The sequence below is a fragment of the Euprymna scolopes genome, chromosome 7 (assembly GCF_053919585.1).
Source record: "Euprymna scolopes isolate OS-2025 chromosome 7, ASM5391958v1, whole genome shotgun sequence".
Classification (NCBI taxonomy): Eukaryota; Metazoa; Mollusca; class Cephalopoda; order Sepiida; family Sepiolidae; genus Euprymna; species Euprymna scolopes.
Window position 1 is genome coordinate 47,406,567 of NC_136488.1, and position 26,588 is coordinate 47,433,154.

The window sequence follows — 26,588 nt, forward strand, 5'->3', positions numbered from 1 at the left end:
CTTATTTGTGATGTTTGGTTTAGTCATTTTGTTTCATGGTACATCAACCCCTTTGAATTATTCATGTTGCGTCCAGTTATTTTGTACAAGGTTTTTATTCTTCAAGCTTTTTGTATCTTCACTTACTAGTTTGTAGTGTTTGATTGTCTTGTAGTGGATTTTATTGTTTCTGTTCTCCGCCCGGCAGAACATGAGTTTTGCAATGGGAAAGAGAAAAGGATTATAGTATTAATATTTGGCATATTTTAAGTTGGAAGCCCAGTTGAGAAATGGGGGGGGGGTTGTAAAACATAATTAAGTTTTACAAAAGAGAATAGAAAAACAAAAAAAACTTAAATCTTAGGTGAACTTTGTCTCAGGAAGCAATATCTTCAGACAGCCTGATCTGGTAGTACCAGAAAGTTGAGAATGAGGATGAGTAGAGAAAAGTGAAGAGAGAAGATGGAGGGGAAGGGAGAAAGAGGATCAAAGGGAGAGGAAGCAGATAGAAGTCACTTAAAAATACTCACTTTAACAAGCTGATCTGAAACACTGGCTTGGTTTTTGCATTGTTCCAGTTCTGTAATTCGATCTTGGAATTTGCTTGATTTGCTGCAAATTTAAACAATGGCAACAAAAGTATAAAGGCAATCTTCCGAAAATATTTTAGAAATAAAACATTTATTCAGGTTTGGTTAGTCTTTTTACAACATATCAACTCATTTTGGGTGTTACTGAATGCTGACAAGCCATACTTACTACAAATACTTTATTGAACACAAGTTGCTAGTTTATCCATAGCTAGGGGATGGGGTAGGATCATACTCTCATAATGATGGTATTCATAAATGAATGCAATAGATTTTGTACAGAGAATATCTAGAGAATAATTATGATATAAAATTTTTGTTGTTGAAAGCAGAAAATTTGTACAAATAAACCCTATGTGTGACTTGTCCACCAAGTTTCACTCATGAATATCCAACAGTCTTTGTCTTATTGCCATTTAATAATCACCAACTTAATACATTATAACTGTGCTGGATTTGTATGGAAGGATAAAACCTTTTGCTTTTAAAATCTTTTGGAAAATTCAACCCAGAAGCAAGTACCCAGCATTCATTTTAAAAATGAAAATGTCAATTTCAAATAGCTGCAACCATGCTGCAATATATATTAATGCAGTCTAATACCAGGGTTATAACCTTTCTTTCTTTTCTTTCCATTTGAAGAGGAACTTGAGATGCTTGACAGTGAGAGAACTGAATATGGATGATAAAATCTACATAAGTTACTGAACTTTAGAGAAATTTGTCCATGCATAGAGTATTGTTCCAACATCTAGATTGGGCAATCTACTACTAGTCTCTCACTCTTGGACAAGGTCCAAAAACAGAGTCTAAAATCTAATAGGTTCTGCAATATCTCCAACGTCAATGTTGCATCAATGTCTACAAGTACATTAATGGAATGTGTTCTGTTGAATTGATAGCACTTCTGCACCCTCAACGTACATACTTTTGACTAAACCTACAAGCAGCAAAATTTCACTCCTTCATTGTTGAAGTCCCTAGATGCCAGAAAGCCTTCTTCTCTAATATTTTCTTTCATTGGACTGCTAGACTTTGGAATGCCTTCAAGATCCTAAGTAATAGTCCCTTACATTCCAAGTGGCAATATGCCTTGTTTGGAGTGAATAAAGAGTTTTTTTTAAAAGATAAAGAAAAAATCTAGCCAGCAAGTAGGGTAATAAGGTCCTGACCCCGATGCTGACTGTTAACCAAATAAAGGAGATTCATTTGTCACTATCACTTTTATATATTACAAAATACAAACTATGGATTGTGCCAAAACACTATGTTGTCTCTTCATTTGTTGAAAGCCTTTTGGTTTATGGTAGGGACCCTGTGCCAGTAAGTAGTGATTAAGTTAGCTAGTGTAAATTTTGATAAGGGTCATATTAGTATATGTCAGGATAACCTAGCGGCAAACAGAGTCATACCCAAAGATGAGTAGCACGAGAAAGCGGAGGGTTACAGATACAATTCTCATGACAAAGCATAGTGAAACAATCACGATATGACATGGCGTAGCATTTTCGAGTGAGAGAAACAAAGGTTATATGTTTAGTGTCATTCTAGAAGCCGTGCGGATGGGACACTGCCAAATAATGTAGAATAATCTAAGGCAAATGTCACTTTGATATCTTACTATCTGCGTCTCTCAATTCTTAAGTTAGAAAATTAAGTTAAGATGGAAATAATTTTAGTTATGTAGTCTCTCTCCATGATTAAATTCTCTCTAATAAAACCTTGAAGAACTCAGCAAAGTTTCATTGTGTTTTTCATGCATGGATAGTTTATTTGCCTAGTTAAACAGAGGAGGCGATTGACAACTACTAGACGGCACAGCCACACATGAACAGCAAAGTGAAACAGCGGTGATGCAGAGAACAAAAAGACTAGCACGTAAACACGTGTGCATTAGGGCAGGTTGATTTTGGAACCCCGGTGAGGCAATGGTGATGATAATTGGGGTTTGACATAGAAAAGACCTACACAAAATATTTTTCTCAAAATCATTATCTTTGCTTGAGGAAATGACTTTAAAAGTTGAAAAATTGAAGCGATTAAAAGTTTTTCGGTGAATTGTTAAAAACGTCGCGTCATCAAAACAATCTGTACTGTTAAGAAAATGGAATCATTATTTAGAATATATTTTAAACTACATTTTTAAATAAAATGAGTGAGGATAATGAATTAATAAAATAAATATTAACTGTAAAGGCAAAATTATGTTTTTTAAATAATAACGACCAAAGTTTGCTTTTTCATTTCAGGAACTTTTTTGGGTGGAAACATTTTAGATTTCACCGTCGCAAAACACACTCGTTATTGATATTGAAAATTACCATTTGTTTATTTTTTAATTTGAAAACATTACGATTTAGGATTAATTATTTCGAAAGGAAAAACAAAAAAGACTTGTTTAAAATATATATTATAATATTTCAAGTGTCTGCAGTGAATTCAAACATATTTGTTTTATCTTTTTTAATGTGTTTTTCTATTAGGTTGGTGCAAAAATAATAGCATTTTTTGACGTTCAAATGAACATCAAAAACATTATTTTTGCACCAACCTAATATTTCAAATCAAATTCTATTTGAAATTTTTATTAAAATATGGTAATACTCCAGTTTTATATTAAAACAAAATAGTCCATACAATTTTATTCTACACAATCTTTACGAAACATAACCACGTAAATTTTCAAGTTTTTCTACTTAATAAAAAATACTTTGCAGAAAATTAGTGTCAAATTTTAATTTCTTTTATTTTTAGGGAGTAATTGTTTTTAAGCAGTGTTTTTCTTCTAAAATGATAGTTTTAAAATCAGATAACCCACAAAGATTAATACGAGTAAATAAGGAAACTCCTTTAAAGGTTTTTCATTATTTTTGCATCTATGTTATTGTGCTAAAATAACTGTGTTATTTAGAAAGACATTCTTAATATGGCAAGGAGGTTTTTTATAACTATTCTGTACTTTCACCTAAAAATTTAAACAAAATTTAATAAAAATTAAATTTAATTTGAAAATACTATTAAAAATAGCATAGTAACATAGATGCACAAGCACTGGTTTTTCAAACTCTAAACACTTGTTTAAAATGGCACAGCTACAGCAAGAATGAATCTCTTTATGGATAAATTCATGTTATCAAAGGAGGATCTAAAATCTGCTAAAAATGTCTAAACTAAACACTACTATGCCTCTGATTTGGTTTGGCCTCTCTCTCTTCAATACATCTAATTCAACTCTACAAAGTTTTTCATTATTTCTTATTACTAGCACTTATTTTTTTACGTATAAAACTGGAAGATAGCCTAATACAGTTTCCTTCAGTTATAATCCATTTATTTATTTTACTTTTCAGATTAGAATGTTAGTAAAAGCACGACGTTCAGTTTTAACCTGTGGTTCACAAAATTTGCTGGTCCATTTTGTCATTGGGATGAAACAGCACCCCCAACTTCACAACAAGTCATCCAGTTTAGTTATTCCCTGAAGTGAATAGTATCAGTAAGTAAAGAATTGCCTTTTAGAAAGGTTTTATTAACTGTAAAATACACGTACGCTCTTGAAAGGATCGAGCGGGAAAATGAAACAGAGGGCGCTTTTATTATGAATGTCAATCCCAAGGGGGATAACTCTTAACAACAAATTAAATCATAACATTTTCCCCGTCCTAAAGTATTCAAGTAAGGGGTAATTAATTATAGACAATTTTTTTTTTTTTTTTTTTTTTTTTTTTACAATCACATAAGAATCATTTTATTTACAAATAACATATGAACCCAAACTGCAGTTTTTCAGTATTTAGTCACAAAATCCTTATATTTACTAGGGAATTGTCGAACTCGGGACGACCTCCGCACAGATTGGCAGGAATGCTGATTTTCAGTATTATTTTTTAGTGAAATCTGATTTTCTTCAAGATCAGACGATTGATTTTTGTCTTCCTCATGACCAATGTTTTCATTAGTAGAAGGTTCAAATAAAGTCTCTGAAGTAGTAGGATTATTATTAGAGTTTTCTTCATTTGATGAGTTTGGAGCTAAGTCTCGAACGTTGACAGTGGTTTCAGTACCAGAAGGTAGTTGAACATAAGCGTAGTGGGGGTTGACATCTATTAGGGTGGCAGGCGTTACAGGAGGGTCATGTTTACTTGTTTTAGTGTGGTTTCTAATATATATTGGGCCTGGTTTAACCCAAGAAGGAATTGAAATTCCGGAAGCAGATTTACGACTATATTTAAATAGTCTATCATGGGGAGTCATATTAGTGGCAGTACAAAGTAATGATCTAATTGAATGAAGTGCGTCCGGTAGTATGTCTTCCCAATAAGGTAGTTTCATTTGATTAGAATGTAATGTTGTTTGAATGGCCTTCCATAAGGTACCGTTGAGTTTTTCAATCTGTCCATTACCTTCAGGATGATATCTACTTGTTTTAGAAGTAGCAATTCCTTTTTTGTGTAAAAAATCCTTTATTTCTCTTGCTAAGAAATCAGAAGCACGGTCAGTATGTATCATGTCAGGCAAACCAAAAATTGAAAAGAGTTTGTTTAGACAGTGGATAATGGTTTTGCTTGTCATATCTCTGCAAGGAAAAGTGAAAGGAAAACGGGAATACTCATCAATTAGAGTAAGTAGATATTTGTTGCCATGTATAGAAGTAGGTAGAGGGCCTTTAAAATCAAGATTTAATCGTTGAAAAGGTAATATGGCTTGAATGAGAGTCCCTCCATTGGTATTGGCGAATTTGGGTTTCAGTAATTGACAGGATGAGCAAGAGTCAGTAATATTCTTAATTTGATCCAAAGTAAAAGGGAGGTTCCTCGTTCTTATAAAATGGCTTAATCTTGAAACACCAGGATGACATAATTGTTTATGTAAATCACGAAGATCTTGTAGATTGTAAGTAAGAGCAGAGATGCGAGAGAATGTGTCAGCAGCAATATTTTCAGGTCCAGGTCGATAAACTATAGTGAAATTGTATTGGGATAATTCTATACGCCAACGACATATTTTGTCATTCTTAATTTTTGATTTTCTTTTATTGTCGAATATGAAGCTGATGCTCTTCTGATTTGTGATGACTTTAAAGTGCCTGCCGAGTAGAAAATGTCGCCACTTACGGAGAGCTTCTACAATAGCGGCTGCCTCTTTTTCTACTGCATGGTGCTTAATTTCGTTAGTATTGAGAGTTCTTGAAAAAAATGCAATAGGACGACCTTCTTGATTTAGTTTTGCAGCAATGCAATAGTTACTAGCGTCCGTTTCTACTTCAAATTCTTTATTTGGATCTACCGTTATTAAAGTGGCGTCTTTTAGATCATTTTTCAATGTTTGAAAAGATTTTAATACAGATGGAGGTAGTGGAAATTCTTTGTTTTGATTTAGTAATAAAATTTTATCAGAAAATTTTTTAATGAATTTGCAGTAATAGGAAAACATTCCAACTATTCTTTTTGAGATTTAAGATTCAGCGGAGGTGGCATTTCGAGTAATGGTTTTAGTCTTTGATAATCGGGAGCTATTTGATTATTTTCTATGGTGTAGCCGAGTAGAGTAATAGAACTAGAAGAAATTATGCTTTTATTTTCATTTAAAGTGATGTTATATTGTTTAGCAATTTTGTAGAATTTTTGAAGATTGTAATCGTGTTCTTCTTGATTTTTCCCACATATAGTTACGTTATCAACATACACAAAGGTATCGGTTAGATTTTCTTTTTCTATAATATAGTCTATGCTCCTCTGGAAAGCACTTACTCCATTGGTGACGCCAAAAGGAAGACGAGTAAATTGAAAAAGTTTGCCACTTACTTCAAACGCAGTGAATTTACGATCAGCATGATTTATAGGTATTTGGTGATAAGCAGATTTTAGGTCGAGAGTAGAGAAGATGTTATATTGAGCGATGTCGTCTACCATCTTATTGATATTAGGCATTGGGTAAGCGTCTAGTTCCGTGAATCTATTGATGGTATCGCTGTAGTCGACTACCATTCTTTTCTTATGATTCTCATTCGAAGTTACAAGAACTTGCGCTCGCCACGGAGATATCGAAGGTTCAATTATGCCTTCTTTCAACATTCTAGCAGTCTCTTCTTTTATGAATTTGTCGGCGGCAAAAGTGTAACGTCGGGATTTTGTCGCAATAGGAGTAGTATGAGGAGAAAGATTAGAAAAGAGAGGAGGGGGTGGAACGTTTATGGTAGGAAAAAAATTATTCGTGTTTATAGCTCCAATTATAAGTTTGTCTCTAGGACCGTCAAATTTAAGTGTTACTTTTTTATATTTTTTTAAAATATCTTTTCCGATTATTAAATCAATGAAAAGGTTTTCAATGATTTCAATTGTTATTCCAGAATGGGTTTTATCTTTCAGTATTAAATCCACGACAGCTTCGCCAGTTATTTTAGCATGTTGATCGGAAGCAGCCAGAGCTATAGTTTTGGTTTTAGGTATTGTGAAGTGTTTAAGTTTTTTAGCAGTATTTTCATTAATGAATGTTTTTACACTGCCGGAGTCCACCATAGCGTTCACGAAGTGCCCGTTAATTTGGCATTGAGTGAATGTGACATCTTTGGAGTTAGTTCCTAGTCAGGATAGAGAAGGTGAGGGGTAGTCAGAGTCGTCATAAAGAACAGCAGTATGAGTGTTAGAAATAGAAGATTTACACACTTTAGCCCAATGACCATTTTTTTTGCATTTTTTACATTCGGCGTTTCGTGCAGGACATAAATATCGAGGATGACGTGATTTTCCACAGAAAAAACAAACCCCTTTTGGATGCATATTTTCTTTAGTCACAGCTATACGATTGTAGCCCGAAGGATTATTTGTAGCTGCTACAGTAAAGTTATTTGCGTAGCTTATCGAATGCTTTTCTGCTTGTTCGAGAGATCTGGCCGTGGCATATGTGTCTTGTAAAGTCAGGATGGGTTTTTCTAACAGTCGTTGTCGGATGAACGAAGAAGAAATTCCGCCGATGAAAGCTTCCCGAATGTATTGATTTTTGTTTTCTTCAGCAGAAACCGCTTCGAAGTTACATGTTTTGGCAAGCATTTCCAATTGTAGTATGAAGGCATCTATATTTTGTGTTGTTTGTTGCTTCGTCGTCATCAATCGATATCTATTATAAACAATATTTTCAGGTTTTAAATAAGCGGCGTCCAATGTTCTTAATGCACTATCGTAGTCGGTTTTATCGCTTATTAAATCGAAAACAGAGGCTGAAATACAATTGATCAAGGCAAAGAAATTATCTGAAGTGTTTTCGATTAATCCGTTATTATGTGAGCGGATATAATTCTGGAGGGTTAATTTCCAATGCCTATAGGATTTTTCGGAATTAGGGCATGTAGGTTCCACCTCGAATCTGTCGGGACGTAAGATTCGATCCATTATTTTACAGTATTTTACAGTTAATAAAACCTTTCTAAAAGGCAATTCTTTACTTACTGATACTATTCACTTCAATTTTATTAACTGTAAAATACACGTACGCTCTTGAAAGGATCGAGCGGGAAAATGAAACAGAGGGCGCTTTTATTATAAAATCAATGCATTCGGGAAGCAGATTTACGACTATATTTAAATAGTCTATCATGGGGAGTCATATTAGTGGCAGTACAAAGTAATGATCTAATTGAATGAAGTGCGTCCGGTAGTATGTCTTCCCAATAAGGTAGTTTCATTTGATTAGAATGTAATGTTGTTTGAATGGCCTTCCATAAGGTACCGTTGAGTTTTTCCATGGTCCATTTTGTCATTGGGATGAAACAGCACCCCCAACTTCACAACAAGTCATCCAGTTTAGTTATTCCCTCAAAAACAGTTATCCCCACTTAAAAAATAGTGAGATTTCTAAGTTAATTGCCAAGGAAATAATTAGTATTTGGCAAGCAGTCAATCCACAAATGCCCTTGTTAAGGTAACATTATATAGGACAGAAGGTCAATATATTTTGCTATAAGAGGGCCAAATAGATTGACAGGAAATCTCTAACAGCAATCAAAGTGAAAAGAATGAAGGAACAGCTAGACAGCTGTTTGATATATCTTCTTGTAGCTGTAAATTTTCTGTCTTGAGATATGATGAATTTGCAGTAAAGTGCAAGACAAAAAATTGTCAAACAAGACACATAATCTGCACTTGTCCTCCTAACAAGGAGGTAAAATTAATTCTATAGATTCACTTGCAATGATGTTCCTTTTGTTGTGGAAAATAAAATATATTGGTATTTATTATGTAATCTGGCTCTTTTATTAAACATGCAAATTTTCTAATTTTCAGGTTCCACTAGAAGAACTGCCATTTACAGCAATTTTTAAATTAATTGATGGAACAACAAAAAAGACTAATAAAATTTACTGATCCTTTGGGGAAACTTTGTATCATTAATTATCAGGATTTGCCTCAAGTAGAATTCTAAAAAATTAGTGTCCCTCCCGATCATCATTATCTGACAGCAGAAGAAACAAATAATTTAAGTGTGAAGACCAGAGGCTGTTGGCATTTCTTGTGGAGAAGTTAACTTAGAAAATTGGGCCCTTAAGCAACAAGATTAATGTGTTTATGGACTAGAGTTGTCTATCCTCAAACACTATGATAAATTAAACATTTTGGTCAAATTTATCATCCAAGTGTATGCAGTTAGTTGGTTTGAGATCAAAAGCGACAATATTTTTTTAAACTAACAACAGCATATTTTTTATATGATTCAGAGAACAAAACAGTTAACTGAAATGTTTTAAACTGTTCAAAATATAGTGTTTTTGCACTACTTCCGGAAAATATAATATTGATAATAAACTCAGATGAATTGGATGTGAGAGAAGAGGGCATTCAAACGATTTTGTCCATTAGGTAAATAAATATTTATCCATTAAATTTTATTAGTTTTCTTAATTTACCCAAACAATAGTTAGTTTTATTCATATTACATTTTTTTTTTTTTTTTTTTTTTTACAAAGGCATCACCACGTTATCAAGGCCCAGAGGCCACTCAAGGATAAGGGTTAAAGAGTGTACAGTAGAAGTTGGTCAATATAGTAATCATTAGTAATGAAAATTTGGTAAATTTAATAACTTATATGGAACGGCTCATCAAGAACTTATTTACCTTAGACTTGAACACAACCATATTGTAGTCATCATTATCTGACATCGCAAAAATATAAAAAATAAGTGTTTTCAAATAATTGTTTTGTTTTGTTTTTTCCAGAAATAATGAACAACTAAAAAAAAAAAAAAAAAATGAAAAAGATTACTGCTACCAATTTTGCAGCCACACACTGGTCAAATTTGATTGATTTTTCTCAAAAAGTTGTATATGGACAGGAAGCAAGACATTATTACAAAGTCATCGTGCCAGCAAATTAGACTTTCATTTTTTTCAAAGGGAAATTATACAGAACAATTTAGTTCAATTATAAGTTTATATTATTGCCTCTAATAAAAAATTAAAATAAATGGTTCTGTAACTTGTATCAAGTTGTTATATTGTGTAATACATCTCCACATATCTTTTTGAATCGTGAAATTTAAAAGACTTAGTTGCTAATTAGCTTTCTTTTACAATTTTTGTTTAATCAATGCAGTAAAAGTTGAGATATTTTGCTAGTTGTGATTCATAATTAAAATTATAATTCATGTATTTATTTTTCTTTCAATGTATTTCATATAAATATATCAGTTTTAATTGAATATTTTATAAAAAAATAGTGAAATTTCAAAGTCAATGTTGTGAAAAATGCTATGAAAATGAAGGATTTTTCAGCATTTTTCTACACGATTTTTAAAATTAAATGTTCAATTTTCTGTTCAAGATGGGAATCTAATTTTTGGTATATGTTCTTATCACATCAAATCCCAACTATCATCAACAGTGCCATGTTGATTTTCTGAAAAAAGTTGCAAATCGACCAGCCCTAGTGTGCATGTGTGTATGAAGACTTTATTCTATTTGGTTTGTTGATCACTGATTGGTAAAAACATAACCTGTTTTGTTCTAGCTAAGCATTTATTGATTTTGAACACTGCACACTACAACTATCATCTGATTCCACAATTATACAAGGGGTGTTCCAAAGTAATAACTCCTATTTTTTATTCTATCCAAATGGATCAGAGGGAACTGAAAATTGCATTGTTATGATGACTGAACTTATACATTCATGACCTGAAAGTTTCATCTCTCTGTTGCAGATATTGACAGTGTGAGACTAAGAAAACAACCTCTATCATGGATGTGTATCAAAAGCAGAGATGTATCATTGAATTCCTCCCTGCAGAAAAAAATTGAACAGATCAATATTTACCAATGCCTGCTGAATGTTTATGAAGCTAATATAGATGATGTCAGGACAGTTAGGAAATGGGTTTGTCGATTTCAGAGTGGCAACAAAGATGTGAGTGACCTGGAGACCCATATATAGACACCATCCCATTGCTGCAAAAGTGCATTGTGATTGGTAGTGACAATGTAGAAAAATAAATTATGGAGCACAAAAGGTTGCTCATTTTAATGGTACCACTCCCACCTTCGTAGCTCTTCAACTTTTATTTTAGTTAAAAAAGTAGGATGCGTTTCTTTTGGAACAATCCTCGTACATATAGATATCCTAATAAAAGGAGAATGAATGTCAAACTACTAACCTTTTCAGATTACTTATTTGATCATTGGCTTCTTCTAATTGGCTCTCATATCTTTTACAGGATGTTTGTGATTGAAATAATTTATCTCTCAGTTCACTGATTTCTTGCTCATTTTTTAGCTTTACCTAAAGAATAAAAAAGAAACAGAATAAAAAGAAAAGAAATGGCAAACATTATTTCTACAATGTTACAATCAATTTCTTTATCTCCAGTTATCAGCATTTTAGACAAATGAACATGTTAAATTCATTCAGTACCTTATTCAGATAGCCATATAGTGAGAGTAGTAGAGTCTTCCAATCAAAAGTTTTTAAGTTCTAGTCTTTTTACTCAGCACACCAACGTAAACTGCTTAGGCCAAAAGATAGGTCTGCAATCTCCTGTCTCTTTTCATATTTTTTAGTCGTTAAAATAATTCAAGCAGGACTATTCAATAAACAAGACAAATGTATTTTCACCCAACTTTTGTTTCTTCTTTTTTTTTTAATTCTTGAGATTGCATTAATTGAAAAATTGAAAACATTTTTAAAAAATCTTGAATTCAAAGCCTAGAAAAACATGTCTAATTTCTTAAAAATCCCCCCAAAAATAATATATAGTATATATGTATTTTATTAGTTGAAGACTTTGTAGATTAGAGTCAGACTTTTGAAAACTTAACGAGTCTGGGTTGAACTTTTGGATAACCAACTAGTGAAGTCAGAAGGTATAATGTCCGACTTCAACTCTTAGGACTCCAAAACTTTTGACTGAAGCTCTGCATTGTCAAGTATTCAGATTGTCTGTTGATTCTTTAGTAATTACAACATCTGACTCAGATTGCTATGCTTCTTACAAATCAGACTTAAACTCCTTCAAAAATCTGTTACAAACTCCACATCCATGATTACAACTATTAATATCAGTCAATGTGGAAAAGAAAAAAATCCTTTAAACTTGTTCACTTTTTATTATTATTAACGATTTTATCTCAAATACTATTCTCATACAATTGCATCTTGAACCATGAATTTTAGATCTTGATCAATCCTATAAGAACTATCTAATTTGAAAACAGATTACCTAATGTAAACCATTTATTGTATACAATTACCCCATTAAGTCCCAGTATGGTATAATGATAAAGAGCTCTTTTAGAGGAAGTTCTTGAGCTCTCCACATTTAAAAGCCTTCTGTCCATATTTCATTGTTCTCGAGAGAAGACAAGTAAAATCAAGCTGGTACTATTATCATCTCAAAATGCACATCAGTGGACCATATTGTTTATGTAATCAAGGTTGTCAGGTAAAAATGGTCAGATCTATTTGGCCAATACCAGGATTGTAAAACATTTCAGTCTCTTTGTTTTTAATGTGTATCTATCTCTCTCCCTCTTTTTCTTTCTTGTTTTCAGTCATCACAACAGAAAGAGATAACAAGCTGAAAATTGCACACCGTACAAAATTGAACTCTCAACTTTGTTGAGAACAAATTGGTTATATAGCTCAATGTTTCGAGTTTGTAAAATGCGCCTTCATTATAAAAATAAATTTATCTTTTTATGAAAACGTGTCATGAATTTATTTTATACAAGCATTCAATTCCAGCACTAAGATCTCAGCCCAGATAATGATGGCGTGAACTCAACACAAGATCTGTCAAGCAGGCATAGCTCATAATATCACAACCCCTTGATGCAAGGGATGTGCCTATCGTTTCATTCTGTTTAACAATTGGCGAGCTAGTTGCCGTGCCAGGACATAACAGCCATTCCATTAACATCCCCACAATACGGATACACCAAGTTATTCTCACTGGTAAACGATCAGGTTACACTAGGGTATCTAAAGATGGTAATTGAGCATAACACAGTAGCTTAACTTTCAAACACGTCATTAGAGAGTGCATTAAGTTGAAACTTTGTGTAATGACTAAAAATGGAAAGAAAAAAATTATTTTATTTAGAAAGCAAAATACTGACTCTCTTATGAATAGTACACTGGGTACATATGATACATTTTAGAAACTAAGAGGCTATACATTCAAGATAAAATTTACACATTTTGGTAAGGAGCAAAATGGTTCACACAAAGAGATACATTGCACTTTTGTCAATAAGTTAGTTGCAAGGCTCAGTTACTACATCATTGAACAAATAGAATTTTTTTTTAATTCTACAAGAATTTTCAAGTTCCAACATCTCTCAGAAAGAAATCGATGAATATAGATGAATATTATCCTGTTTTTTAGAGTAATTATGCAGCAAGCAGTACTATTATATTATCTTAGAGATTTTAAAAAGAAATTATTTGGTGTCCTATTTATAGGATAGTGTGACATAACAGGTTAAGTGAATACAAGTTGGAACATCACCCAAAGTGGAAATTATCGGCTTATACATTTCACAAAATTAGTATGAACACAATAGATCAATAAGGATTTTAATTCAGTATAATCAATTTCGCAGTCAGAAGTGGTATCCATTAGGTAATTTACAGGATCACCCTCCTTAACCAAGTGTTTTTAAAGAGGAAGAATTTGTTGATTCAACCATGCTGCGTATTGCAATACATTAGAATTCAGCCATGAAGCAATAGCTCCAGAACTACTTTATGATTAATGAAGACACTCAAAAGACCAGTTGAAGACATGGTTACACACGATCAAAGCTGAGGTTGACCCTACCTCCAGTCCACAGGTCTATAGTGTTTGCCACAGGTCCAGGTATAAGCTGTTTATAATTATCTAGGTTGCTATGGACCATTGTGCATAGTCTACATTTATCTGATGTGCTGCGTGTTCAGTGGGGGGGGGGGGCTCAACCTATCCTGGGTGTATGGCGATAAAGTCATGTCATTTACTCAACATACAGAAAATCTTAGTTTTGAGTCAATAATCAACTGAAGGGATTCTCAGATCATACAAACCTTTTCATGTTTGCAATCAGCATTTGTTTTCTCTTTTCTTAATTGAATTATTTCATTTTCTTTCTCGTTCAAACGATCATTCTTTTCTTCAATCTCATCTTTTAATTGGTTATCTTTCTGACAAAGAGATTTCAACTTCATCTTCAGTTCAGACATTTTCTCAAAACATTGCTGAAAAAGAGAAAAAAAAAACAAAGCAAAACAATCATTAATGTACATATTCTTTGCAAACAATTTATACAAACATAAAAAAACATCAGAAAAATATAAAAACTTCTTAGCAAAACATCATACATTTTTAAGAAACCAATAACTTTTCCAATATCATTCAGTACATAAATACTATTTCTTTTTTAATAAACTGTTAAATTTCAAAGTTGATAGTTGTAGAGTTCAGCTGCTGATTAATAGAAAAAAAAAATGTTTTTCATCTTCAATGGTTGTGCAAACTAACATGAAATCTCACTGGTCGTATGCAAATTAGATGATCTTGGACTGCATATAAGTAAGCCATTTGAAGCACAGGGAAGTTCTTTTTTTGAAGAAGGTAGGCTGTGCACATGATGTGCTATGCTGAAGTGTGATACTTTTTGAAACTGAGAGAACACATTTAAAAGGTAGTGTGAATTACGGCATTAGTGAAAAAGGGGTGCTGCCAATGGGGATGTTAATGAAAACCTAAGAATAAGCGAAGTAAAAAAAAAACAGAAAAACAAACGTTAAAAAATCTGAAAAACATGTGAAAAATGGCTTAAATAACCCTGCTTCAATATTAAAATTTAAAAAATCGAAAAAAAAAAAAAAAAAAAAAAAAAAGATATCTCACACCACGATTCAAACCCAAAACGTTTAGATAATGAGGCCGGGCTCTAAGCAACTGAGCTAAGACGACGTCCACGAAATTAGATCGCTTTTTTAAATCTTTAAACTAAATCAGGTTCCGACGTCATTTGCGCATGCGTAGAACTGAACGTCATGAGAGGACGGTTTTGGCTGACACCCCCTCCTGTAGAAAACTGCTGATTTCAGGATGAAGAAATTAACGTTTTTGACCAATTTTTCGATATTTGTCGGGCGAAGGTTGGAAGTTTAAAATGATACCTATCTGGCAAAAATCCGTGATCGTGTCGAAAGTTTTTTTGAGACATACAAACACACATACAAACAAACACACATACATACACACACACATTTTCGCTTTTATACATATATAGATGAGTTAGTAATCAGATGAAAATGTAATACTGGATCTTTTAATCTGAATAAAGGGAACAAAGAAATCATTACAAGATTCAAAACAGCTTCTATAAAGGAAATCAGTTTGTCTGGATGCAATTACTTTGTCTCAATGAATATAAACAGTTTTCCTAAAGGAAGAAAACTTTATTTTTAGTACTAAAGAAATAGTTGATATGTAATGTCTTGTAAAAACATGCTAGTAATTTGTCTTGACAAAAACATTTACCTCTTTTTCTTGTTTTTCTACGTTGCATAATTTTTCTGCTTCTATTCGATCTCGTTCCAATTTGGCTTCTAAATTAGCAATTTGTGTTTTCAGGTGAGCAATGTCACTTTTATCAGCTAAACGCTCAGCCTCTCGAAGTGTACTCAAACGTTCTGAAAAGATAAGAAAATACAAGACAAAACTCTTTAATATAAGCTGATCTTTAAAATAATGCCACTGACAAAAACTTGTTTTTTAAAAAAGACCCATGAATAAAATTCCAAATCCTTTCTCCAATTGACAAACTTGTTTATGAATAAACACAAGTTACTTTTAATGGATTGAATTTGGTAATTATATTATTTTTTAAAATGTATTATAAAAAGTTAGCTTTGTTTTATCCTATTGCATATTTTTATTTCAATAAATCATCAATTTGTGGTTTTGTATGTTCAGCTAAAACTTCAAAAATACACAATAAACCACTACAAAGTTGTTATTTTTTTAAATCAACGTAACCCTAGAAAAATAGTATCTAAAATTTAGAAAAATAAGATTTATAATTTAAGGGGTTAAATGACCATTTATACCATTTAATGTTATCAAGAATTAAATGCCATTTTTAATGTTATCATGTATTTGTACAGCCCAAGAAATAAGCATTTTTTTTTAATTAAAAGATGCTAACTCAGAATTTATTTTATCATTTCCTAACTATTGCCATTTCTCTACAAAGAAAGGGAATAGGAGGAACTTAGCTTTAGTAGCACTTTGAATGCTTTCTGAGTTTTATTTTTTCACTCCTCAAAATAAAGGAATTTCTTTTCTGAACAAGGGATGAGAAATTTCACAGTATTTAAAATCTTCTTTTGTGTTCATGGTGTATGGGAGACTCCTCATCACTGCAATAGACATGGGGGGAGGGAGGCATCTTCAACCACATCAGCAATGTTTGCACCACCTTCTATCGACTTCAATTGTAGCTCTGATCTCCAAAAGAAATAAGGCTGAACACCAAAGTCAGGATCTACGAGGCTCTCATGCACACCATTCTTCTTTATGGATATGAGACTTGGCCTATGCCGGTAAATGACCAACACAAACTGGAGTTAACTAACCATCACTGCCTACGCCATATCTTCTGTGTCTGCCAACAGTACAATTCACACTCACTGCAAAATCCATTCCCTACAAAAAATCTCTCCTTACTAGATGCCTTCCTCAATTCAGCCACGCCCTTTGACAACACCCAGGTAGCTTCATCCATGAAGTCATCAATCCAGCACCAGGTAAGTAAAAAATATTGCATGTCCACTTCAAAACCTGGCTCAAGATAGTGAAACAGGATACTAAATAGATTCTGGGCCCTCATCATTATGGGCTCTGTCACTGGAACCGTGAATGGCTTGCACTCATAATGGAAGCAGTCTTGGATCGCCGTGCCTGGTCAGTCAACATTTGGGATGTAGTAAACTTCTTGGAAAGAGTCAGTCCAACTGACCCTACACAATAACCATCTTCTATTTATTTTTTTATGGCCCTGGGCAATGCTGGATAGCCCTGCTAGTAGTACATAAAAAATAATTTAATGCATAAATTATCAAAGTTAGATTGATATATGAAAATGCACAGACAAATCCTCATGTACCAAAAGATTGAAAATTTTTGGAAGCTATAATTTTATAGCGATTAAAACAACATTATCTGAACAAAATTAGTTAGAGTTTTATGCTAATTCAATGATCAAACAATACAATAGTAATTACATTTAATTTTTAATATCATACTTCAAGAAAAAATGAAACACAATGACCAAATAAATCTACCTAATATATTTATATATAACACACACACACACACACAGAGTGTCTCGAAAAATGTATTTCTAATGACCTGTTTCACAATGTTTGCGAATCCCTTCATTTGCATTATCAACGTTGTCAAGACAATAATAGTCATCAATGTGAACATTTGCAAACATGATTCTTCAATTAGATTTATCTTTTGCATTCAAAGCTATTCAATTTCACTCTACATTCATAAAGGTTTTATAGTCATTCGAAGTGTGAGTACATTTTTTGAAAAACCCTGTATATAGTCATCCACAAGCAGATTGTTTTGCTGCATCTCAACTCTTTTGTATGACTAGACCAGCACTTATCAAAAAGCCAGGATCAAACCAACAATCATCAATCAACCAACAGACCACAGTAATGATATCTAATAATGCATTATACAAACAAAAGTTACTCACCACTCCCACAGTGCTCTATTTACAAAGAGCTTTACATTACGCTAAAGTAATAATATATATTTGTGTATAATTATTTTTTCCACAATCAAATGACTGTCTTTGTTCATGTGTGTTGCAGTCTGTATCTAACTGTTGAAAAATAATTAAGGACTATTCACTTATTTAGTGTTTCCTTTTTAAAATTAAATATGTTTTTAACTCTTTTTCAAAGTTTTTTTAACATGTTTTATTTCTTTATATATAGATATATATATATTATGGCAGTAAAGTTTAGTTTCCTAGAAGTACATCCAATGAAACATGTGTCGATCAAAAAGTGCTCAATGAGTAAACAGAGCAGGTATATTAAATTTATTTATACAAACATTGATGGCTACATATGTGCATACATGTTTCTGTAATCACCCATTATTGGGGAGATTACGTCTTCAGGCTAAGAATTACCCTTGAAAAGAGTTTTCATATGTAGCCATCAATGTTTGTATAAATAAATTTAATATATATATATATATATATATATATATTATATATATATATGTATGTATGTATGTATATAAGAAACATAACTGAAAACGGTAAAGTAAAATTTATTTTCCAACAGAATACCTCAAAGATAATTAATAAATCCTTATTCCATGGAGTTTCAAAGAATGTAAAATTCACCTCTTCAGAGGAAAGAAATATGTTAGCAAATTTATACAAGAAGCAAAGCTAAAAATTTGCTGGTTTTAGCATTGTATAAAACTTCAAAATATTTTTCGTAAACTGTTTATAAAAATGAATATATATAACTGTAAGAAAGAAATAGCAACAGCTAAGAGAGAATTTACTGAAACCACCAAAAACCACATCGAAGCACAGAAATTATGAATCCGTGACTTTTGGAAAATCTACAACAGTGTAGTAAATAATGGGCAATCAACATTTCTCCCACTATCCAACAATCACGAGGTTGCTTGCTCAGCAACCGAGAAGGCTAACATGCTTGCCAGTCGGTTTGCCTCAAACTCCACACTGGACCCTGCAAACCACCCCCTCCCTGACTTTCCTTTGCAGACAGACACCACACTAGATGATCTGGAAATCACCCCATCTCAGGTGCATGCTATCATAAAAAATCTTGACACTTAAAAAGCATGTGGACCTGATCTCATCCCGGCTGTGCTATTAAAAAAGTGCTCCGCCGAAGTAGCGCCAGTTCTTTCCAAACTTTACAACAAATGCCTTAATGAATATTGCTTTCCTGACTGCTGGAAAACTGCCTCTGTTGTACCAGTTTTCAAGAATTCTGGTGAAAGAACTGACCCAGTAAATTACCGCCCCATTAGCCTCCTCTCACTTTTCGCCAAAATATTTGAGTCCATTATTAACCAAGCTCTAGTCCATCACCTTACAGATGCTAAACTTCTGACTGACCAACAATACGGATTTAGGAAAGCCCATTCCACGACAGATATCCTAACTGTAATCTCTGAGCATATATACCATTCACTTGACAAAGCAGGGGAAGGTAGAGCTGTAGCTCTAGATATATCTAAGGCTTTTGACAGGGTATGGCACGAAGGTCTTCTCAGGAAAATCAGATCATACGGTATCACTGGAAGAATACTTAACATAATTAAATCCTTCTTAGATAAGAGAAAAATCCATGTTGTCCTCGATGGTTGTACATCTAAACAATATGATATAAATGCGGGAGTGCCTCAGAGGTCTATTCTTGGACCTCTTTTATTCTTAATATTCATAAATGACCTCCCTGAAAAAGTTGTCTGTGAGATGGGTATATATGTTGATGACACCACATTCTATAACAGACACGACAGGAAAACAAATGAACACATATCTAAAGAAATGGCAGAAACACTACAGAACAACCTCCAATCTGTAGTGGAATGGGGACAAAAATGGATGGTCACATTCAATGCTACCAAAATTAAACTTGCTTCCTTCAATAACTACAAGAAACCTTCTCTATCCCCAATAGCAATGGTCAAAGACTCTTTATCTGAAAGTACATCGTTTAAATTCTTCGGCCTAACATTCACAGGAAAAATGAGTTGGAACAATTACATTGAGAGGATTGCTAGGACCACTGCGAAAAAGGTAGGTTCTCTCTATCGTGCAAGAAAGATACTAATGCTCGAAAGTATCATGTACCTCTATAAGGCCACCATTCGTCCATGTATGGAGTATTGTTGTCATATTTGGGCTGGTGCATCTTCTACTAGTCTCTCACTCCTAGACAAGGTTCAAAAGAGAGTAACCAACCTGATAGGTCCTGAACTGAACTGTCATCTAAGCTTCAGCCTCTGTCCCATCGATGGAATGTAGCATCCCTCTGCCTGTTCTACAAGTACTTTAATGGTGAATCCTCCGACGAACTGCAAGCACTTGTATCCCCCTCGACGTAAATACCCCCGACAAACAGCAAAATCCCACCCCTTCACAGTTGAGATCCCTAGATGTAAGAGAGCCTTCTACTCCAGTAGTTTCTTTCCCAGAACTGCTAGACTTTGGAATTCCCTTCCGGGTTCCTGCTTCCCCAACTGTACTGACACGTAGAAGTGTAATGTGAACCAACATCTTGATGCCCTACTCTCCACATAGTACCCCTGTAGCTTATGTCCCTGATAGTAGCCCCCTACATCAAAGTGGCAATGTGCCTTGTTTGGGGTGAAAATGTAATAAAAAAATTTTAAAAAAACTCACCACAGCCAGATTTTGATGGCGTTATCTTTAACTAGTTCTTAACAAGAAATGTTCTTTGGTCTGTTCATGAACTTGTTCTGTGACGGTTATGCAAGAGCCTTGCTCCAGGATTCGACCAACTGACCATTACTTTGTTGTAAATTGTACTTATTTTGTAGCTATTTTTATGAAATGTTAGGAATTAATGTGAAAATTATCGCCTTGAAAAAAGCTACTTAGTTTGTTTTTGTATTTTTTATATTTGTACAAGAAATAAAAGTATGAAAACAAGGGCTAATCATTTTCTGGTGTTAGTTTATTATATGGCATATAGCTACTTATGATTACAATTTAAAATACCAAGGAAATGTGAAGCTGGCTTGGGGTGGGTCCTGTGTGGTTTTACATGCAAACTATTTTTTTTATTTCTAATTTAATAAAAGCTGTTGTCGCAAAAAACGTTTATTTTTGTCAGTAATTATCAGGAATAATGGACATATTTGTCAGGAAATGTTAGGAATTTTATGTCTTGAAATTTTACTATTGTTAAGTTGGATTTCAAAGATGTCGGCCGTTGACCGCTTTTGGCAAGGTCAATTGTGGTAAATTCTTTTTTTATCTGAAAGAGAGGTTATTCATGCCCAATATGCAAATTAAAAACAATTGTGAGCAATTTGTTTGAGGTTCAGCCACATTTTGACTGAAATTGTAACTGCAGCTGAAATATATATCAAATCTTTACTGACAAACTCTTTTCTTGTTGATCATGTTCACGTATGAATCTATGTAACAAATTACCTTGTTCTTCACGGAATGAACCACTTTCATTATTGGAATCAAATTCTGCGAGCGTCTGATCAAAATCCAATGAACACTTGAGACTCTTCCTTTTTTTACTGAGATTGCAACTGCTGCTGCTACTACTACTATTTTGATGCCCAATGAAATCTGCAAAATCCCGTTTCATGCGGATGATGGTAGTTAGTTCACGAGGACTGTCCATTGTCATCAATTTGTTAAAAAGGAATTAACCTGAAAATAACAAAATTATATTTAGATATTATTATTATACTTGCACTGAATGAATCAACATTTGTTTCTAGAAGACTGTTTTTCTAATATACTTTAGTGGCACAAAATAAATGCTAAACCTAGTGCTACCAGGTCAGGCTGTCTGAAGATACAGGCTTCTTGACCTAAAATGCATCAAACATGGATACTATTGCTTTTTCCTTTCTATATCACTAACAAAGGTGCTGGACATAAACGTTTTAAACCGGACTGGCATTATCTGCCAGATAGTCAGGGATTTAAACCTTGGTATAACTCCCAAGGAAGTTGTCTCATTGTAATGACGATGTGGAAAGACAGCAGTGGGCGTGTGCCCTCTGTGAAGAAGCGCTGCCATTCGAACCCAAAACCCATCCAATACGAAAAATAAGACAAATGCAAATTTGGGTGCTATCACGGTTCGAGGTCGCAATATAAAAAGGCATTTTTTTTTTGTTCGAGGGCAGTGACACTTTATCTTGTGCACATGAGGTTGCTGTCAGTTGCGAAGAAGACAAGAAAAAGAATTACGACAGCAGCAATGAGTGAGAAGAAAAAAAACACTGATTGTTGAGAAGAATTCCGAATCTGACCCTTTTTTCTGTTTACACTGCTTTGAGAATAAGCCAACTTTTCATTGTGAAAGAAACGGGAACACAATTTTACTGTTGTTCATTCTTAATTTGAATGAATTTATGTGACTAAAATAGGGATTCATTCCTGGAGAAAGACTATAGAAAATCTTTCACCAATTAGCAAATGCAAAGTACTGGGGCTGCTGTATTGCCATTTGATGAATGAAGTCTGGACCATGCAGTAATCTCTGGTGGGTTCTCTCTATGCCGTATTACTGAGAAATGTTACAGCTTTTCCCTCATCAATGATCAACAAAAAAATTCTTTACTTTCTCTCAATACTCTCCTCTAAACTATTCTGTTGACCTTTTCTAAAAATTTCCCAACTTCACCATGAACAGGAAAAAATCCTTCTAAAAATTAAATCCAGAACCTATATTTCCAACAGAGATCCCTTTCTCCAACTATCAAGTCTTCTTTTCCGATATCAGGGGTCTAGGTTCAAACCTTCCAGAGGTTGAAATCCAATTATGGGAGACCAAACCTGACCTGTTGTTGTTGTGAAACTAGTACTGACTATTTCCCTAAACGATTTCCAGATTAAAGATTATTCAAACCTAACTTCCAAATCTGATCCTCAAGATCACCATAGACGTGGAATATGTGACAGAGACATCTCCAAACTACCCTACATATGCTTCCAAGTAGCACTTATTCACAGCTCTGCTTTCTTATTTACACTATACCATCTCCAAATCGATGGTATCACCATCTATGAAAGTATCACAGAAAAAATTGCCCATCTCCTGATTGCCCATCTGTTACAGAATGGATTGAGAGAGAGAGAGAGAGAGAGAGAGAGGTGAGTAAACGTGGAGTGTAGACACGTTTACCAGAACCGAGGGTCAGTTGACCAGATTACGTATGAGTGACGTGGTCAGTTTGGCTAGATCTGTGAGACTGGATTTGGGCTTTAAAGAAGACGGACGGCTTAATAGCTGTTCCCTCCCCTTCACTGGGGGTGGGGAACGCTGACGTGTTCAAAGCAAGCAAGATTCACTTCCATATTCTGTGTCGACATCTGGAAGGATAATAAAAAACTATAAAACCAATTCATTGTCTTGGAGTGATAAATCTTCGTCTAACAGGTACCAGTCTCCCTTCAAGAGAAGATGAATTCCAGATGGATCAACATCGACGACACATGAAGTAAGGTATGTCGAAGAAAATACATGTAACACACACACACAACCGCATATGAAACTAGACGATCATACGCACACGGAATTCTTTTATGACACGCATAATCTCCTTTCATTCTAATAATAATCATTCCACGACAACAAATACAATTATGGTCCTCCCCTTTTATGTTATACACCAAACGTCAATTTGGTGCCCCTCTATGATAATCCTAGTGATAACTTCAATGAGAACACTATGTAACAAACTCTCAATTTGGTGCCGTAAATGACCAGACCACCCAGCAAGGGTGGGTTTAAAAAAAAAAAAAAAAAAAATTAAAAACACAACGCTTTAAAAGGGTCCAACATAATTTAAAAAATAAATAAATAATACCACGGAAAAAAAAAAACATACACGATCACAGAAATGCGAAAAAAAAAAAAAGAAAAGAAATACACATTTACACATGAAGAACCTCTTATAAAGAAAGAAAGAAATGGTTCTGAAGAAAAAACAGACACATTAAAATTATATATAGATAGATTTATATGATAAATTAATAAGAAGAATTAAGGGTAGAACGGTACGTTAAAAAGAAAAGAAGAAAAAAAAACGTTTCTGTGTAGAAAAAACAATAGAAGAAATTGAAAAAAAAACAGCTATGATGATAGACATACAGATAATAAATTGTAAATTTTTAATGAACAGCCAGTGAGTAAACCAGAAAGAAAAAAAAAAAAAAGAAATAGAACATATGACTTTAGTAACAGTGTGGGTCAGGAATGAGCCTTTCAGCTTACCAAAAGATAAACATGTCAATCACAAATGTGTTATGAATATTTTTGTTGCATTTTTAAACTGTGAAACTAAGTGTAACTTTTAATGAGAAACAATATGTACTTTTGATGAAAAACAATGGATAGGTTCTGCCAAGGTGATTTTTTTTTTTTTTCTCTCCTTTGTCACTAATTGTACGATTTTTTTTTCTTAGGAATTTTTTTTCTGACGTGGACAATTTTAGTTCCATCGATGTGTTAGGATTGTCTGAGACTTTATAAGTGAGTCGTTTTATTTTAGAAACATTTTATTTTAGAAACGACTGTGATTTTTCTTTAATTTTGAATTCTGTGGAATGGTAAAGGATATGCACTATGCAGCCGACCTCAGGAGTTGATGACATGGTCAATGTTGGGTTTCCACGAATCTGTGTTTTGTTATTTGGAATTTTGTTATTAGTGAGATGGGACTTTGTGATTGCTTATAGGATATTTTTGTATTTTTTAATTTATTATTTTTATGTAATTGATGTGTTGTCAAACGGTATTGTGCAGAATTTTCTTGTTCTTTGACATGTATTTTTTTTCGCAGAATGGGGAGGTGGAATCTTTGCTTGTGGGGTCTATTGAAAGAATGATTAATAAAAGAAAGAACGTGTTGTTAATTAATTAATAATCATAATAGTAATAATAAAATTGGGAAAAAGAGAAAGAAATAAGATTTAAACAGTGTAATAAATAATAATAAAAAAAAAAAACACTACTGGGTTATGTATAAGGGATCAACTAGTTCTTAAGTTTCGAAAGAGTCAAAGGTTCAGTCGGTATTAATTTTAATTTTCGAAATGTAGAATAAATGTTCTATTCGACATGAGTGACGTTTTGACCACATAAGTAAGGTAGAAAAAAAAAAAAAGGATAAATATAGGGTTAAATAAACTAGATGAAGAAATGAAAGAAAAAAGTGGGGCGTGAATGGAATTTAATTTCTGTGGCAAGCATGTTAGAATTTTGGAGAGGTGTTGAATTACATGGGTAGTTATTAATTTCATTATTCTCGAGAAGTGATTTGAATTTTATTTTTTTTATCATGATTTCTATTGATTTCGAGTAGAATCAACATGGAGCAACTTTGAATACTTCATGTGTGGAAATCCGATGTTTTCCGTGAAGCTATGTGTCTTCAAGGCAGGTTGCGCTTACCGACTTTGGAAAAAAAAAGTTTTTTCCGACATAGCAGTAAACGGAATGTATTCTGTCCAGCGTGAGCGGATCTAGTTGTAATCAACTTCAGGGAGCAAATGAAATGCCCTCTGACATGGCGTAAGGGGCAGAGGGGGTGCAATGGCTGACGTGGCCATTATGTTACGAATCGCTCAAGAGAAGATGAATGAAATATGTATGCAAGTACTTAGGAAAATAGAAGGCTACCCACCATAAGGAATGTTAAGAGGTTTTTTGTTTCCCACAAAATACTAGTAATAAGAGTAGGCTTATGATGAATAGGATAAGGCTTGGGATGGGAAAATTTTTTTTGTGTGCTACCTATGGGAAGAAAAGCTGATCTGTAAAGCCAAGGACGATGATAGTCCGTTTTGAAGAGGCAGATGGACCTTGATTTTATTATTCGGTTAATTGCCGAGAATTTATCGATCATACGTAGTGTCGACGGGAGTAAAGGATGCTCCTGAAATTCTGATTTAAATTATGAAGAGACCATGGGGTCACAGGGAGTTGTTGACCTTCGAGGGCGCAAGGATTAGCGCCACATGGTATTATTTGTTGATATTATTTTACTTAGTATATTGAATAAAGGTATGACAGTTTTCTTTGCCAGTGGGGTGAGCATATATATCCCATTCTTAGTAAATGTGGGAAGTAGAAAATGTATGCCTTCGCCATACATTTTGATAAAAAGGGGGGAAGGAATGTTACAGAATGGATTGAGAGAGAGAGAGGTGAGTAAACGTGGAGTGTAGACACGTTTACCAGAACCGAGGGTCAGTTGACCAGATTATGTATGAGTGACGTGGTCAGGTTGGCTAGATCTGTGAGACTGGATTTGGGCTTTGAAGAAGACGGACGGCTTAATAGCTGTTCCCTCCCCTTCACTGGGGGTGGGGAACGCTGACGTGTTCAAAGCAAGCAAGATTCACTTCCATATTCTGTGTCGACATCTGGAAGGATAATAAAAAACTATAAAACCAATTCATCGTCTTGGAGTGATAAATCTTCGTCTAACAGGTACCAGTCTCCCTTCAAGAGAAGATGAATTCCAGATGGATCAACATCGACGACACATGAAGTAAGGTATGTCGAAGAAAATGCATGTAACACACACACACAACCGCATATGAAACTAGACGATCATACGCACACAGAATTCTTTTATAACACGCATAATCTCCTTTTTCTAATAATAATCATTCCACGACAACAAATACAATTATGGTCCTCCCCTTTTATGTTATACACCAAACGTCAATTTGGTGCCCCTC

General features: G+C 33.8%; 1 protein-coding gene across 1 annotated transcript in view; it reads right to left on the minus strand.

Moving 5' to 3' along the window:
- The window catches only part of LOC145279707 (mitotic spindle assembly checkpoint protein MAD1-like), a 93,264-nt gene that overhangs the window by 47,129 nt on the left and 19,547 nt on the right, over positions 1-26,588 (minus strand). Inside the window, exons 2-6 of the mRNA XM_080130987.1 lie at positions 21,303-21,536; positions 15,584-15,735; positions 14,119-14,289; positions 11,213-11,337; positions 510-591 (exon numbers count right to left, since the gene is read on the minus strand). Of these exons, the coding sequence (XP_079987113.1) occupies positions 510-591; positions 11,213-11,337; positions 14,119-14,289; positions 15,584-15,735; positions 21,303-21,513 (741 nt within the window). The 5' untranslated portion in view covers positions 21,514-21,536. The remainder of the gene's footprint in view (positions 1-509; positions 592-11,212; positions 11,338-14,118; positions 14,290-15,583; positions 15,736-21,302; positions 21,537-26,588) is intronic.